Source organism: Anguilla rostrata, chromosome 2 (genome assembly GCF_018555375.3).
Source record: "Anguilla rostrata isolate EN2019 chromosome 2, ASM1855537v3, whole genome shotgun sequence".
NCBI lineage: Eukaryota > Metazoa > Chordata > Actinopteri > Anguilliformes > Anguillidae > Anguilla > Anguilla rostrata.
In genome coordinates this window covers 9,599,894-9,616,457 of record NC_057934.1, presented here as the reverse complement: position 1 = coordinate 9,616,457, position 16,564 = coordinate 9,599,894, and the positions used below count along the sequence as shown (strand labels likewise).

General features: G+C 46.9%; 1 protein-coding gene across 3 annotated transcripts; it reads left to right on the top strand.

Moving 5' to 3' along the window:
- The first annotated feature begins 320 nt into the window (after positions 1-320).
- LOC135245495 (calpain-1 catalytic subunit-like) lies at positions 321-16,487 on the top strand. Of its 3 annotated transcripts, none has more exons than XM_064318581.1 (23): positions 321-486; positions 3,045-3,069; positions 4,960-5,206; positions 6,262-6,331; positions 9,645-9,763; positions 10,043-10,176; positions 10,543-10,711; positions 10,943-11,026; positions 11,255-11,340; positions 11,431-11,505; positions 11,709-11,869; positions 12,212-12,381; positions 12,819-12,830; positions 13,442-13,653; positions 13,832-13,871; positions 13,992-14,057; positions 14,229-14,286; positions 14,679-14,743; positions 14,948-15,016; positions 15,232-15,310; positions 15,415-15,528; positions 15,689-15,747; positions 16,147-16,487. In XM_064318581.1, exons 3-23 carry the CDS (start codon positions 4,961-4,963, stop codon positions 16,171-16,173), a joined length of 2,115 nt encoding a protein of 704 aa, XP_064174651.1. In that variant the 5' UTR covers positions 321-486; positions 3,045-3,069; position 4,960; the 3' UTR covers positions 16,174-16,487. The 3 variants fall into 3 exon arrangements, with proteins under 3 accessions (XP_064174651.1, XP_064174632.1, XP_064174642.1); XM_064318562.1 differs by having other exon boundaries at positions 3,023-3,069; XM_064318572.1 differs by lacking the exon at positions 3,045-3,069.
- Positions 16,488-16,564: the final 77 nt, after the last annotated feature.

The window sequence follows — 16,564 nt, the reverse complement described above, 5'->3', positions numbered from 1 at the left end:
AGTGTTTGTTTCATTGTGGTGATGATCAGGTTCTTCTAAATGATAAACACCAGTTGTATTGTTGCCATGGTCATGGCGTTTCACGTGTCGCAGTCGAATGACAAATCTGTAATGATCTTTGCATACACGGTATACTGGACCTTTGCATTTGAATCGGTAAAATTACCCGCCAATGGTTTGATTTGTTTTCCTTCTTGGTATTAAATCAGTTATATAACACTTTACTTTTGGGACTAGTTCTGGGCCATTACATGAACAGTCAAATTGCCTCCATCAGAAGGCACAACCCCGGTTCTTATGATGAGTAATCTCCGGTGCCCCTCCCCTAGCAGGGCTGGGCTGGAGACCGCTGCACCGGGGGCTGCTGGGAGATTGCACCGTCCATAACGGTTACTTCATATACAGATTTTAGGTACCTATTTCTGAATAACTGTGCACTGGAACGTCACCCCAAAAGTGAAGGCGAAGACTGCTTTATTTTCAGCGGTAAGTTTCGATTCACAAACAATCTTTACAGACAAAAATCCCTTCTTGCGATTGCAACTACAAAGCATGCGATAGGTTGTCGCCTCTTTATGTTTTCCAATTCATCATACTGTTCATAAATACATTTTTTAAAAACTAAGTAATTGTTTACCATTATACATTATACTTATTTTAACCATATTTGGTCAACTTGGGGATATTTGTTAAGCATTGCATTTGTTCGTGCTATCGTCAGTCTGCTATTTTATCCATCTGATGCTTCCATAAATTAATATTAAGAAATATAATTTATTATCTCGCAAGAGTTCGTTCGTGATTCCAACCCTGTTCAAAGGTCTTGAAAATGTTAAGGAGATATTGTACATGTTGTAAACTATATTGATCGGGTGATGTACTGCATTGATGCTGCAGTTTGACAGCGTTGCAGTGGCGTCGCCCCTTGAACGCGTTTGTACAGATAGGCTGTCCTAAATGCGCTTTCTTTCCGACTGGATGATTAGCGGTGGTAACTATTCTCCGTGTGGCTGTCCAGAAGCCCCTCTGCGTAATGACTTGCTACCGGAAAAGATTTAACGTATCTAACCAGATTAGCAGTTCTTCTGATGGCCATTTAGAATAGCCTACGCGGTCAGCTACTCTGTTCGGACTGTGAACAGAGACAATGTAGTCACATATTTGATCGGTTACTGTTGACGAGCGGCCCTGATTTTCTGCAGTTGAATGAAGGATGAACTGTTTTAAATAAATATTCCTTCCACCGTGTTTTCTTTTTCTTTATTTAAATTAACCATCTCATTTAAAACCACATTAGACAGGCCAAATATGCTTATGTTTCGGATCGCGCAAAATCTGCAGTAGGCCTATATAATTAAGTTTTGGTTACTGGCTTCATTTCAGTACAGTACATTATCTGATACCTGATGTTGAACTGAAAGCTAATTGCTTTCTGTGCTGTCAATACTGTATACATTATTTATTATATAGCCTACAGTAGTTTTCCTAAATTGAAGACTTTTGTGATTGAAATTGGGATTTATATGTGCAGAGTGCGTAAAACAACATTCGGCTTGACTGAATGTATCATAAATATAAAGCTAGCTTGATGTTTTTAAAATTCTCAAACATTTTTTTCTGTGGTGTAGTTTATGAACAATGAAATCTGGTCAGTAACTTCTCAGTTCCCCCATGTGAGTTTCTTCTTTATTGTTATGCATCGTCTTGTTATAAAAGAATGACCACATAAATCGTGGAGAGTATGCAAACTTTGGACTTATATTCAAGATGGAACATGACCAAAGATTTATATTATCGAAGAAAATCCGTACCGTTGCTCCTAAAAATAACCGCTTTTCAGCTCGTCCTTGCGTAACTGTGCCACTCATTTTGAGGCATCCACAGCCCCGTAATACTCACATTCAAGACCGAGTGTCCCCCACCTTCAGCTCAGGAACGAAACTTGCGCCATTTTCTGCCTCATTTCACACCTGAAACCCTGTCACATACCCGCTGCTTACGGACCGTGGTTGGATATAAGTATGACTTTGTATGGCTGTGTGTATGAATGGTTAGCACGTGGAGTTAGCTGAGAAGGCTTGACTGCATTCAGCTGTGTACGGCACGCATGTGCATGAGCCGATTCAAACAGAATCTGGTCAGTGTTCGCTGGTTTGCGACGAGCAAGGGCCAGTTTTAATAGCACGTCAACACATTGGCTAGCATGAGCAGACGCTGTCCAAATGCTGTGTCAACGCATTTGCTAACATGCGCAAGTGCTGGACAAATCTAGACTAGAGGTTGCTGCAGTTTTGAAACAATGCTTTTTTTAAATTCAAGGAACAAATAAAAGCTAGTGTGCTAAGAGTGTGAGCTATTTTATAATAGCTGAGATGAAAAACTGAAATACAAGCATGAGAATTCTGTCACCTTATCACGCGGGGCTGGTAAGCAATTTCTAATTTATATACTTATGAATATTAAAAACAAACTCCACGAAGGGAGTAATATATTCAGTGGCGCTTGTAAAGTGAACTCATAAAAGCTTGCTCATACGTGCATGGCTTGTGAATCAGGCACCTGCGTGTTCTGTATGGACCTGGGCTCTTTGTGTGACCCGGGACTCTCAGTGGTATCTGATCTTGATCATGTTTCCCAGACGTAACGTAACGGATGTGCGGAGACAATCTGAAATAAAGTGCATCATACTGTACATCCTTCCCTTGGCCTGCACTGAGTAACATTATGTAAAGTCCTCCCTCTCTCTCTCTCTGTCTCTCTCTCTCTCTCTCTCCTCCCTCCCTCCCTGTCTGCCTGTCTGAGTTATTCTCTGACAGCTGTTTTTGGTATTTGGACAGGCGGGGTTTCTTTCACCTTGACGATGGTTAGACTTTGCTCGGCTCCACAGTTCGTGAACGGGAACATTTTAAGGGTTTATCCAGCACAAATCTCACCAAGATCTCTCCGAGATTTGTGTTTCAGTGTAATGAATGCTTAATTGAGTGATTCGACTGTGTAAATATGGTGTGTTGGTGAATTACAGCTGGAGATTTTCTTCCCTCAAGCTCCTGTGGCCCAGAGACAGTGAAGGTAACTCAGCTCTGTGTACTAATTTTTACAGCAGAAACAAGCCCAGACATTCTCAGAAGCTTCTCCGCTTCTTTCCTTACAGGACTGTGCTCATCTTTGCTTCCTTTAACATCCTGGTTCCTTTATGCATTTTTCTACTGTATTGTCATGCGGACATGTTTGCCATTTCTGCCTCATCATTTTTACATTCTACCGGTTTGAAATGACCAGGGTTTCTTCCTGTGTGCCATGGAAGTGCATGGATATTTTCAAATTTAAAAAATATTTTTCACATTTTTTGACTGAAAGAGTAAGCTGGTGTAGGTACACAATCTCAGTGGTTCATTTGACAAAGTCGCTGCAAATTAAATTCTGAGAGATGAGAGGAGTGGTGGAATCCTTTCCATTTCCACCAGACTTCAAACTGTAAATTTGATTTTCCATTATCAGAACCCTGATAAATGCAGTGTCATAGAAAATATGTTTGATAGTTCTTTCCACACACTGGAACAGTGCCATAACAGATACCAGACCACAGGGTCCATCTATGCATTAGAACAGTGCCTTAACAGATATCAGACTGTGAAGCCCATCCATGCACTTGAACAGTCCCTTAACAGATACCAGACCGTGGGGCCCATCCATGAACTGAAACAACTAATTATCTAATTGCTGTAATTAGTTGCTAATTGCTGCTATCGGGCTGCTGCATGGCACAGTGAAATGTTTACGCTTACAAATTTCTGAAATACTGAGCATGTATGATCTGTTTTCAAATGACTCATTACATTACTGTGGGTGTGTCTGTAGTTCCCCCTGTTTTAGTGGAAAATATGAGATATTATATAATGCTGAATCATGCTTAGACTAAAGTAGTTGTTTGAATTTCTTTTGGTAAAATTTTAAAATGTGGTTTCTTTGGTCCCATTTAACTATAAATAATGTAAACAAATAATATAGATTTTTGATGTAACCATAAACAACATTGCTTCCTTCCTTATTACTTTCTGCATCTGGAAAAAAAAACCAGCTCTGAATGTTTTATTGATCGACTGGTTTATTGTCCTTTCGGAAATGCATTACGTGTTATACAGCAATCATCAGATGCATAGCAGGCAACCAACAACAGCAACAGCCACAACAGCGACAAACAAGAAGACAGCCCAGCATTATGGTGGGCCTACGCACAGCGTATAATTGAGAGCTGTTGAAGACACACAAAACCCTGATTTTTGAAAGCACAATACACTCCTTTTAACCCGGCCGGGTTTTGTGAAAGGGGCCGCTGAGCAGACAGACCGCGACTGGATGCATCAGCAGGATTTTTCAGGGCTGGTCGAGGGCTCTGCATTGATCCTGCTGGCTTTCTGTTTAGCGAGTCGGACAGCAGAGCCAGGCAGAGAACCAAACAAAGCTCCTAAAGCGGGGTCTCAAATTCCAGTCCAGGAGGGCTGCAGGGCCTGCGGGGTTTTCGGTGATTTTCAGCTCTTATTAGCACCACTTACTGACTCGAGTCCACACGCCTTGCTCTTAAGGCCGCTGACTGAAGGAAAACCAGGAAAACATGCAGACGCCGGCCTCCGCTGAGCGCCTCCAGGACTGTGGAGTTGAAACCTGCGCGCGCCAGGACACCTGTGCGGCCCTCCAGGACTGGAGTTTGAAAGCCCCCCTGTTAAACTCAGTTCAACGATACTGGCCTGCGCTCAGACTAGTAAACGCGACACTGCCCAACATTCTTCCTGTCGTTGCATTGTTTGATTGATAGTGCCTCAGCCTGTACTCAGCCGCCACTGAAACAGGTTCTATTTTCGTCCCGGCTTCTGCTGGCTCCGCCCTCCTCTGGCTTGTGCTTGCCGGAGCATGTGTTCATTTTGGGGGATCTCTGACTACGCCCCCTGTTTTTTGTCCCAGGATGATTCCGTTTGGGGGCATCTCGGCCTGCATACACACGCAGAGACTGAAAGCTGACGGGATGGGGTCCAAAGAGCAGGCGGTGAGGTTCCTCAACCAGGACTACGAGGCCCTCAAGCAGGAGTGCTTGGACGGGGGGACGCTCTTTGAGGACCCCTGCTTCCTCGCTCAGCCCCAGTCCCTCGGCTTCAAGGAGCTGGCCCCACACTCCTCCAAAACCCGGGGGGTGAAGTGGGTGCGACCCACGGTGAGAGGGCGTGCCCGGATACCCCATCACTTTTACATTCTGATCTATCCATTATTAATGCATCTGCATTATTTCTGTTCAGTACATTACTGCTCTGATACAGAGCAGTTTGCACATGATGTGAGGCATCCGTCCCATGCTTGCCCATACAGAGTGACTGACACAGAGCCCCATAGAGACACGCGCTGCCCCATAGAGAACACAGTGTAGGACCCCGCAGTGCCAAACCGCGAGCGCAAGACTATCCGCCACACGATGCTCCATGACCCAGTGGCCCGATGCCAGATTTCCCCGTCTCTGGCGAGGCACGTCACCGAGCCGAGAGCACAAACATTCTTTTCTCTCAGCCGCCCAGGGCAGCTGTTTGCCTTCTCTGATCACAGGAGGCGTCTGTGGTGGTTTTAACATGAGCCGGGTCAGAGGGAGCTTTGGTCAGAGGGTTCCGGAAGAATCCTGCTTAGTTCAACCTGGCGTGTTTTTAAAAGGTCACAAGACCAGCTCCATAAAGGTCTTGTCATATTAATCTCCAGTACTGCTTTTGTCTATAAGAAGCAGACAGTACTGAAGGTTGGGGGGTCGTTTGAGAAGCAGGATGTTATTTTATGTGATGTAGAAGGTCAACTGAGCCCTAATTGCACATGTATAGTAATGACTTTGGATGTATGGACGCATAAAGCAGTTATCTGTAGGAGTATATGTGGTGGCTGTTTTGAAAAGGCCCAGGACTCCATCATTTTAATCATCACAGCCTGTCAATATGTCAGATGAGATGTTTAAAATGACATTTAAATGATCTCATCGACAAGAAGGCACCTCCTTGGGCACAGTGTCCACTGCCCTTTTACTCTTGATAGAATAGTAATAGCTTTGTATATTTTAAGAAGGTATCTACTTCATACAATAACATGTTGTTCATGCATTGTATATGGAGAATGTATAGCCCTTTTGCTTCATTTTTAAAAAGTAGTCAACGAAGACTGGGATATGTCTTTAACAGCTCCGTGTGTTCCTTTCTCAACATTGAGCTCTAATTTATGCGATTCTATTTGCCGTAGGAGTTGTCGAAGAACCCACAGTTTATCGTGGGTGGAGCTACGAGAACTGACATCTGCCAGGGGGCGTTAGGTGAGTTCTTACGAAGAGGTACACCATTTCTGTTCACATGGTAGAGTTGCTTATCAAGGTTTACGTATTTGTTTGGCAGGATACAGCTGTTGTAAGCATTTCTTTTCACTCGGTGTCTGTTCGCAGAGATGGATACTTTCTGAACTGATTCCAACCTGGCGCCTTCGCTCTAAAAAGTCCACCCGGGACTTGAACCTGCAGCCGCCACTCTGCTGGCCTGTCTCCGTGTTCTGTCTCAGGGGTTGCTGGTTAGTGGGGCTAAAGCAGACATTTGCTTCTCATTAGAGGAGCTGGAACTGGGTCAGATTTGCTTCCCTGGCTGGGCCTTTCCCTTTAGAGAGTGTGCATAGCAAGTAACCCACCACGGAGTTGCATACAGGGTGGATCTCGGATCACTTGGGGTTCAAGTCGTCCTTCAGGAAGTGTAGACAGACACTTGAGATGGGTTTTTGTGATGCTGTGGGCTGGTCGTTCTCATGTAAACCTCCCAACTGAGGCACTGTTTTTTCTTACTTTATGGTCCTTTCAGTTTTATAGGCCTACAGCTGGGCCTCATACATTTTAGCGGGGTAACCAGTCGCCAGGTTCAGTTAAAGTGATTCGCGAATCCTGCCTCAGAAATACAGCTGTGCACCGACGTGTTGGTGTACGCAGGGTAGTCGCGCGCTCGGAGTCGCTCGATGCCGCTAAACCACGCCCCTGCGCTCTGCTCCGAGAACCGTTAGGAGCCACGGGGAGAACAGAACAGCCCAGGGCCTGGTAAACTTGGGCGTGCGCCAGGCCCAGAGGCGGCACGGCTCCTCCCATCACGGGGCCTCCGCGAACAATGGGGCAGGGAGGGCCGGGAGATTAGCAGCGCCGCGCTAACATGGCGCCAGAATGAAAACGCATCAGGCCGCTCGCCTGCGGATCCGTGAAAGAGCGGCGTTCTCCCCTCCCCCCCCCCCCGCCAGTGGTTCCTGCCGCTAGTTTTACGAGGCCCCAGATTTACAGACCTGCTCAGAATCTCATTTTCTGTTGCTTTATCTCCCGCGCAGTCCCCTCGCCCCCCCCCCCCGCCCCCCCACGCCCGCGTGTGTTAGTGGTTATGATTAATGTGGCTCGTTCACCAGGCCTCTGTGAGGGAGGGGCTCCTGGGATTCCCTGCAAGCGGAAGCGGAAGGCCCGTTTCGATCGCCAGCGGCGATGGTTGTCGGGCGTGGCCGGGCAGAACGCTGGAACGGCAGGGTAGAAATGCACTGGCATGATTTTGTCGTGGCAAAAATATGAAACAACCCCTGACTGCGCTCTCTCTGCTACTCAAGAGACCAGCAGGCTGAGATCGCAGACCTGGCACTGAGCTCACAGATCTTGCACTGTGCCCACAGACCTGGGCATAGAGATCACAGACCTGGCACTGTGCCCACAGACCTGGGCACTGCAATCACAGACCTGGCACTGTGCCCACAGACCTGGGCGTAGACTAACTGGCACTGACTAACTGGCTGGGTTAACAGACCTGGGCATAGAGCTCACAGACCGGGCACTGTGCTCACTGACCCAGGCACTGAGATCACAGAGCTGGCACTGAGATCACAGACCTGGCACTCTGCTCACAGACCCGGGCACTGAGATCGCAGACCTGGGCGGGTTTATTGCACGGATCCTCTGTGAGTCACGGCCATGAGTTTCCACGTGTTTAAGCAGCAGCCTGACCTGCACGCTGTTTGTTTTTACAGAACCGTGTTTACTTTGCTTCCGTGTCTCCATGGCAGCCACCGCACAGATCCATAACAGGCGGCTAACGCCAGCTATTGCTATAAGTGCATTCCCGAGTTTCATCCTTATATACCTGCATTTATTTTACTGAGAATTCTGCACTTGAATTTTTGGCGCTGTTAACCGATTGTTAAATAATACGGTGGGCTGTGTATCGTGCAACAAGCCTTTTGTTTTACTGCCCGCAGTTAACATACGGTAATCATTGCTGAGCTGTGAAATGCACAAATCCCGAGGATTTCCTCTGTCTATATAGTGTGTAAAACCTGCATCGCTGAACTATGTACATTCCCGAAGACTGAGGCCATGCTCGAGTTAGGATCTGTTTAGTTTGTGTGGATTTTTAACATTCTTCCTGTTCAGGGAGTGGGAGACTCTGCTCTGGTTGTTAAACACAGGATGGCTGCCCTCATACTCTCCGGGAAGAACGCAGTACAGTACATCCCCTGTTTCCAGCACTTTACTCCCCCTGTTGGTTAAAAAAGATACAGGACAGCGTTGGTTAAAAAGGATACAGGACAGCATGAGTCATTTCTGCTATCACACGCACCTTACAATTACTCTGTCAGTAGTGGAGTTTTAGGTGCGGATTTATGTGGCATTTCCTGTTAACACTGTTTAATGTGTGATTTTACTGCTTTAAAAACTAGACTGTTATACATAGCCGGTGGCTGCCTGGTTTAAATCAGTTGAACTATTTAAATACTTTCAATACTTGTATTTTCGAGTATGAGTATTTTCCCATCCATACTCTAAACATCTATGTTTAAATGTTCAGGGTAGTTATTCATATTCATGCTTAATGTGCTGACAGGGCAAGGTGATTCTAGCCGTGTAAAATGCAGTTACCGGCATGGCTGTGGTTTTACTGTTGGGTTTGTTTTTGTGCTTGAGTAATGCATTTGTAGCGTCCTGTAGCAGCAGTTACCTGTGAGGCCCTTATTGTAACCTGGTTCTATTTTGGGTAATTCCTTAATGAGGGCTTTGCAGATCACAGTAATTGGGCTTGGTGACACTCGCTAAACTCTACCTTGGGGAAATGGCTTCTGCTTTTTTCTACCCAGCCGACATTTTACAACTCCTCCATTATTAATGCCTCAAGCAGCCTGACAGATCATTTTACACATTTCTGGACTTTCTGGGGGCGGCAGTTGTTGCAGTGGGTAGCACTGTCACTTCACAGCAAGAACTGGGCACTGTGCTCACAGACCTGGGAACACACTCGCCCAATGCAAACCAACCCCCCCCCTCCCCGACCCTGACCAGGATAAGCAGGTATAGATAATGGATGGATGGCTGGACATTGTGGAAAAAAGAGAGAAGGCAGTCTCACATTAGTGTCATACAAAATGTGGGCTCTCTTCAAGAGAACTATTTGAATTAAGTGGTCATTTCATACCGATGGCTCTGGTATTAGGTGCAGTGATTTAAATCTCCCTCCTCTCCCTCTCTCTCTCCCTCTCTCCATCCCTTCCTCCCTCTCCATCTCCCCTCTCCCTCCTCTCCCTCTCTCTCTCCCTCTCTCACAGTCTGTTATGTGTCCCTGTATTCCCAGGTGACTGCTGGCTCCTGGCAGCCATCGCCTCTCTCACCCTGAACGAGACAGTGCTCCACCGGGTGGTTCCTCACGGCCAGAGCTTCCAGGATGACTACGCCGGAATCTTCCACTTCCAGGTCAGAAAGGCACCTCAGTCGCCTGATTGCCATTAAACATTATGCACCAGTAAGCGTCCTGCTGCTAACATCTCTCTTCTCTGATATACTGAACAGTCTCCTTTTATCTGATTGTATGATTTTAGGTACTAACATATCTTCTTGAAAATTCTCAGGGATCTACTGGAACTTTTCCAAAATAAAAATAGTTTAAGTATTTCAGATAAGTGTATTTTGGGTGGGCTCCTCCCTGGTAACAGCGGTTGCTCTGATCACGTCTCCGCTGTTCTCCTGTCCCAGTTCTGGCAGTTCGGGGAGTGGGTGGACGTCGTCATTGACGACAGGCTTCCAGTGAAGGACGGAGAGCTGATGTTCGTTCACTCCGCCGAGGGGAATGAGTTCTGGAGCGCTCTGATCGAGAAGGCCTACGCCAAGTACGTCCCCACGAACCCAGCACACCTGCCGAGAGCTTGTGTTTGCATGAAAAAATCCAGTGGAGTCCACAGGATATCTCCAGGTCTCTTAGCATAGTACCGACATCCAGAGCTGCATTTCCACCATTAGAGTGCAGTTCATGGCTAAAGGCTCACACGCAAAGACACAGACATAGGCTGTCTCCAGGGATATGAGTGATTCTGCTACATTGCATTTATTAACCAGATGGTCTTATATCCAACGGGGCTTACAATGCATATGAACGTAAGTGTGTTCCACCGAGTTATATCCAAGTGTGATAAAATCGACGAGGTGCTGAAGCGTTGATTGACGGATTGGGTCCTTGTTGGCCGCTCTGATTCCAGGCTGAACGGGTCGTACGAGGCCCTGTCTGGGGGCAGCACCACGGAAGGGTTTGAGGACTTCACGGGGGGCGTGTCGGAGATGTTCGAGCTGCGCAGCGCCCCCAAGGACCTGTACAGGATCATCAGCAAGGCCCTGGAGAGGGGCTCCCTGCTGGGCTGCTCCATCGATGTGAGTACCCCCCCCCCCCCTTTCCGTTTGGGGTAGGACTGGAGTAATACAGTGGTCTGAGCGCTCAGCGCCACCTCCCAGGTGGAGCTTAATTTGTGCATATCAGTACAGGTTGAGTATATCAGTATAGTTTTAGTGTATCAGTATAGGTTGAGTATATCAGTACATGTTGAGTATATCATTACCGGTTGAGTGTATCAGTATTGGTTGAGTCTTTTATTGTCTTTGCAGATCACCAGTGCCTTTGACATGGAAGCTGTCACCTTTAAGAAGCTGGTGAAAGGTCACGCCTACTCTGTCACTGGGCTGAAGCAGGTGAGTGAAACCGGTCTGGACTGGATCGAGCCCTTGGGCCACAGGTGAGCAGCATTAGCAGGTATCTCAGCAGTTTTCAATGTGTACAGGTGAGCAGTGCCCCTGGTGTACAGGTGAGCAGGTTTAGGTGGTATCTGAGGAGTGCTCCTGGTGTACAGGTGAGTATCTGAGTGTAGATGTGAGCAGCATTAGCAGGTAGCTGATCCCGCACCTCTCTCTGTGTGACAGGTGAGCTTCAGGGGTGGAATGGAGAGGCTGATCCGGATCCGGAACCCCTGGGGGCAGGTGGAGTGGACCGGGGCCTGGAGTGACGGGTGAGTGTGGACCCCGCGCCCCTCCCCTGCAGGTGGGTCTCAGTGTGCTGTCCCTCTCTGACCGTGTCCCTGTGTGGGGTGTGCCTGCAGCTCCTCTGAGTGGGACCAGATCGACCCGGGGGACCGGGAGGACATGAACTGCCGCATGGAGGACGGGGAGTTCTGGTGAGGCCCTGACCCATCCCGCGTCTGACACTCACACACATTGACACACACTCACTTACACACACACTCTCTCTCACACACACACACTCTCTCTCTCTCTCACACGCTCACTCACACACTCGCGCTTGCGTTCACACGCACACGCACGCTGTGTCTCTCTCACACACACGCACACGCTCACGCTTGCTCTCTCACGCTGGCAGGATGTCCTTTAAGGAGTTCACGCGGCAGTTCTCGCGCTTGGAGATCTGCAACCTCACAGCCGACGCTCTCAGTGACGACACCCTCAGTTTCTGGCACACCATCAAGTTCGACGGCACCTGGAGGAGGGGCAGCACGGCGGGGGGGTGCAGGAACCACCCCAGTGAGCACCCCGAAACACTGCACCCCTAAACCCTACGCCCCAAAACACTACACACTGAAACACTGCACCGCAAAAGCACTGCACATTAACACTTCAGCACTAAAAAACATTTTTATTCTCGAACACAGGCCGGCGCTGCACTCAAAATCAATTGCATTAAATACACTAGGGATGCAACCACATAGTTTAGTCATCATAAAGGGAATCACAAATACACCATTAATGGAAGTTCACACATATGCCGGAACAGAGGCCACATACTGCAACAGGAATCAGTGCATTGTTTCCGGAAATGTTTTTGTAGTCTCATACTCCTCTCACCCCTCCCCCCCTCCTCCTCAGACACGTTCTGGATAAACCCGCAGTTTAAGGTCACCCTGCTGGAGGAGGACGACGACCCCGAGGACGACGAGGTGGCCTGCAGCTTCCTGGTGGCGCTCATGCAGAAGGACCGCCGCAGGTTCCGCCGCCAGGGCCAGGACATGCACACCATCGGCTTCGCCGTGTACGAGGTGAGCGCGCGCCGCGGTCTGCGTGTGTGTGTGTGTGTACGTGCGTGTGTGTGTGTGAGAGAGAGAGAGCTTGTGTGTTTGTGTGTGTGAGAGAGAGCGAGTGTGCGTGTGTGTTTGTGTGTGTGTGTGTGTGTGTGAAAGAGAGCGAGTGTGTGTGAGTGTGTGTGAGAGAGTGTGTGTGAGTGTGTGTGTGTGTGAGAGTGTGTGTAAGAGAGAGAGAGAGAGTGTGTGTGTGTGTGTGTGTGTGTGTGTGAGTGTGCATGTGTGTACATGTTCATTCAGACCTGTAGTTTTCCCATGTTAAATATCTTCTGTTGTGGATAGTCACTAAATCGATTCAGCTCTACAGAGACAGGGCACTGTGATTCACTGGAATAACTGCAGTGTTTCTATAGAAACCATACACACCTTTTTCTCTTGTTTTTTTTCTTCTGCAGGTTCCTGACGAGGTACGCTCCAGGCCTGTTTGTGATGTTACACAAAGCACGACACTAATGTACTGCTTGAGGAAGTCAGGAGTTTTCAGTACAAACACGTTAATGTGTAATGTATTCAAGTCTACAGTAGCTCACTCATTGCACAGTGTGTCCATTGTCCATATCACAGAAGGGACATTACTAAACAGTGCTTGTCAAAAGTATGATACAAAAGTAAAAGAAAAAAAGTTGAATGTTCAACGCGTTTGCTTTTTATCTGGTGGCAAGGAACCTGACAGCAGTGCTTAGTTTCACCTTGCATAACCTTACAGATGTGCTGTAATTACAGGGCTGTTCACTAATGTAAGGTCACACAAAGCAATATTCAAATTCCAGGATCCAGGTCTACACCCCAGTGACAATGGTTCTTACTTAACTGTTTGAAGTCACACTCTGAATACCAGAGATATTTGGAGAGATATTTCAGTAGAGCCACACAGACAGGTACATGGAACCAGGTACAGGTAAGCAGGTACAGGTAATCAGATACAGATACAGGTAGTCGGGTACATGTACACGTAAACAGGTACAGGCTGGCAGGTACAGGTGGGCTGTAGCCTCACAGACTCCCCCCCACCCCACAGTTCCGGGGTTGCCAGAGTGTTCACCTGAAGAAGGACTTCTTCCTGAAGCACTCCTCGTGCGCGCGCTCCGAGACCTTCATCAACCTGCGGGAGGTGAGCGCCCGGCTGCGCCTCCCCCCCGGGGAGTACATCGTCGTCCCCTCCACCTTCGAGCCCAGCAAGGAGGCCGACTTCGTCCTCCGCGTCTTCACAGAGAAGCAGTCCGAGACCGAGTGAGTTTAGTGGGGTCTGGGGCGCTCTGGGGTCAGGCTTTCTGGAACTGTGCCTTTTTTTAATTGAATGTTGAAAACTTCTCGTCCAAACATGGTAATGTACTTGGTAATGACAGCAGGGCATCATGGGTAAAAGAAGAATGGGTCTAATGGGAGTGTCTTTATTTCTTTCTTCCAGAGAGTTGGATGATGATGTCACGGCTGATTTGGAAGACCAGGTCAGGAAACAAAAAAGCGTAATAGCCTAAAAAATGTAATTGATAACAAGGTTTGAGGTTGGGATATCTGTAGATTGGGGTGAATCACATTGAAGTCCCTGTGGAATTATTTGTTTTCAGGAGGAAATCTCAGAAGACGATGTTGACGAATCTTTCAAGGTCATGTTTAGGCAGCTCGCCGGTGAGGTAAGACCTCACGCTTTCCCAGCAACCACTGCAGCTTCATTCAGGATTATCACCACAATATGCGCAGACAGGCAGAATAACTCAGTCTGGCTCGATATGCGCAGACCGTATGAGAAACTCAGTCAGTCTCTGTATGCACACTCCTTGACTGAGATTTTCCCTGTGTTTCAGGACATGGAAATCTCTGTCTTCGAGCTCAGAACCATCCTGAACAGAGTGGTGACCAAACGTAAGTTCTACTAAACTGGGATACATATTGATACATATGCTTTACTAGTAAAACTTGTTTCCCTGTTGGCCCTGTCAAATTTACGGATTTCTGGGCAATCCAATTTACAGGGGTTTTATATTGTATGTTCATAGGCAGTTTCTCAAACCTGGTCACTGATCCTTGTGCATATTTCTCCAGGAGATATCCAAGAAATCCAAGCTTTCAGCTCAAGTGTTCAGTACTTTAAATTACAATCAACCCTATAGATAACCAGAGAGTAAATCGTGTTTAAGGAAAGCCACAGTTCAGATCCCCAATAACGGATGAGAAATACTGACTGGGATTAGAGTGTGATTTCTGAGTGTGGTAACTTCACTCTGTCTGTCTGTCTGTCTGTCTGTCTGTCTCAGACAAGGACTTAAAGACAGACGGATTCAGCATGGAGTCCTGCAGAAGCATGATTACCCTCTTGGACGTATCCTTTACAACGAAATGCAAAAAATATCTCAACAGGCACCACAGAACAAAACCATCTAATCTCAACCCTCACTGCAGCGATTAGCAGGCCAGCAGGCTTCACACTAATAAAAAATAATAGGCAGGTGATATAGTGTTTTCAGTGAGACGTTTGCCGTGATGTAATTATTGGGATCCTGTCCTTGACCCATCGGATATACAGAAAGATTGCAGCGCCCGATTGGGCATCGTGGAGTTCCAGATTCTGTGGAACAAGATCCGAAAGTGGCTGGTGAGTGGCTGGATTTTAGTCTTGTAATCCCCATTTGGCAGGAGTGCTCATTCATAATAGTTTTTATTATAATAATACATCATCGGTGCTATTCAGAGATGTAGATGTCGTACTGAGGAGCTGAGCAGCTTGTCTTATCTAGTAGCATAGTGCTAAGCTACAGGTTCCTCCTCCTCCCCTAATCCCTGACTCACTCTCTGCCTCTCTTTCCACAGGGAATATTCCGGCAGTTTGACCTTGACAAGTCAGGCGCCATGAGCTCCTATGAGATGCGCCTTGCCTTGGAGTCCGCAGGTAGAGTGCAACTACAGTCTCACCTGGGAGACGCAGGTTTTTAAGTAGCTGGTTGACAGAACCAATTTGGGAATATTTTTGTTACTCTTTGTCTCCCCCGTCAGGCTTCAAGCTGAACAACAAGCTGATCCAGGTCATGGTGGCAAGATATGCAGAGAACGAGACCATAGACTTTGACAACTTTGTCTGCTGTGTGGTCAAGCTTGAGTCCATGTTTAGTAAGTGAGCTTGTGCAGTCCTACAGATTGTCATGTATATTATGTTATCAAGACATTCCTGGAAAGATTATGATTTCACTGTAAATTTACCAGCTTCTCATCACATCTGGAATTATACTGCTGTGAAATTTGCTTATTCAGTTTGAATTATCTTCCATAGGGGCTTTCAAGGAACTGGACAAAGATGGGACAGGCGTGGCTGAAATGAACATTACCGAGGTGAATATCTTTCTGCAATCAGCTACGCTGTAGACCTGGGTCAAACTTGGGTTAAAACTAGGTCAGACCTGGGTCAGTCCTCGGTCAAATAAATGTCTGAAATTCAGATAAAATATGAACACTCTCCTGCAGATCCCTGAGAATAGTAAACCAAACCACGTTTTTAACCAAAAAGAGTTCAATTATAGGAAAGAAGAAATTTGTTCATGAAGTGTTTTATTATTTCAAAATGGTCAGTAGTCTGATGATATTTTAGTGGTGCACGAGGGATTCAACTCCAGTCCTGGGGGGATTCATGTGTGTAAACACAGTTTTTTTTGTTGATGATTTACAGAAATGTTGATCAAGAAATTATGTCTTCTGTAACACAGACTGTCTCATTGTACTTGTCTTTCACAGTGGCTGTACATGACCATGTGCGGCTGAGGAGAAACTGCTCAGAGGAAGAAAGGGGCTGGATCATCCTGCCAACACGGGCCTATCATAGCCCTCAGTTTCTGCATAAGTCCCACCCGCCCTGCCTTAACTTCCAACCAATCCAGAGGTGACTGAGGTCTAAACCACGCCTATATGGCCTTACTACTTATGACCAATGATCCATAACATTTCCGTCTACTGTGCTTAACCACTCCCATTTTTACACTATGCAGAAATACTGTTCTCACACAGAACATTTAAACTGCATGTAGCAATACATTACAATAGAGGAACATTTAACCTTCATGAAGCAGTAAAATAAAGTGGAGAGAGGACTGAAGCCCCTGCAGCAGCCCCTGTAAAAATTTCATTTTCTTTCCATTTGTCTTCTGAATTATGT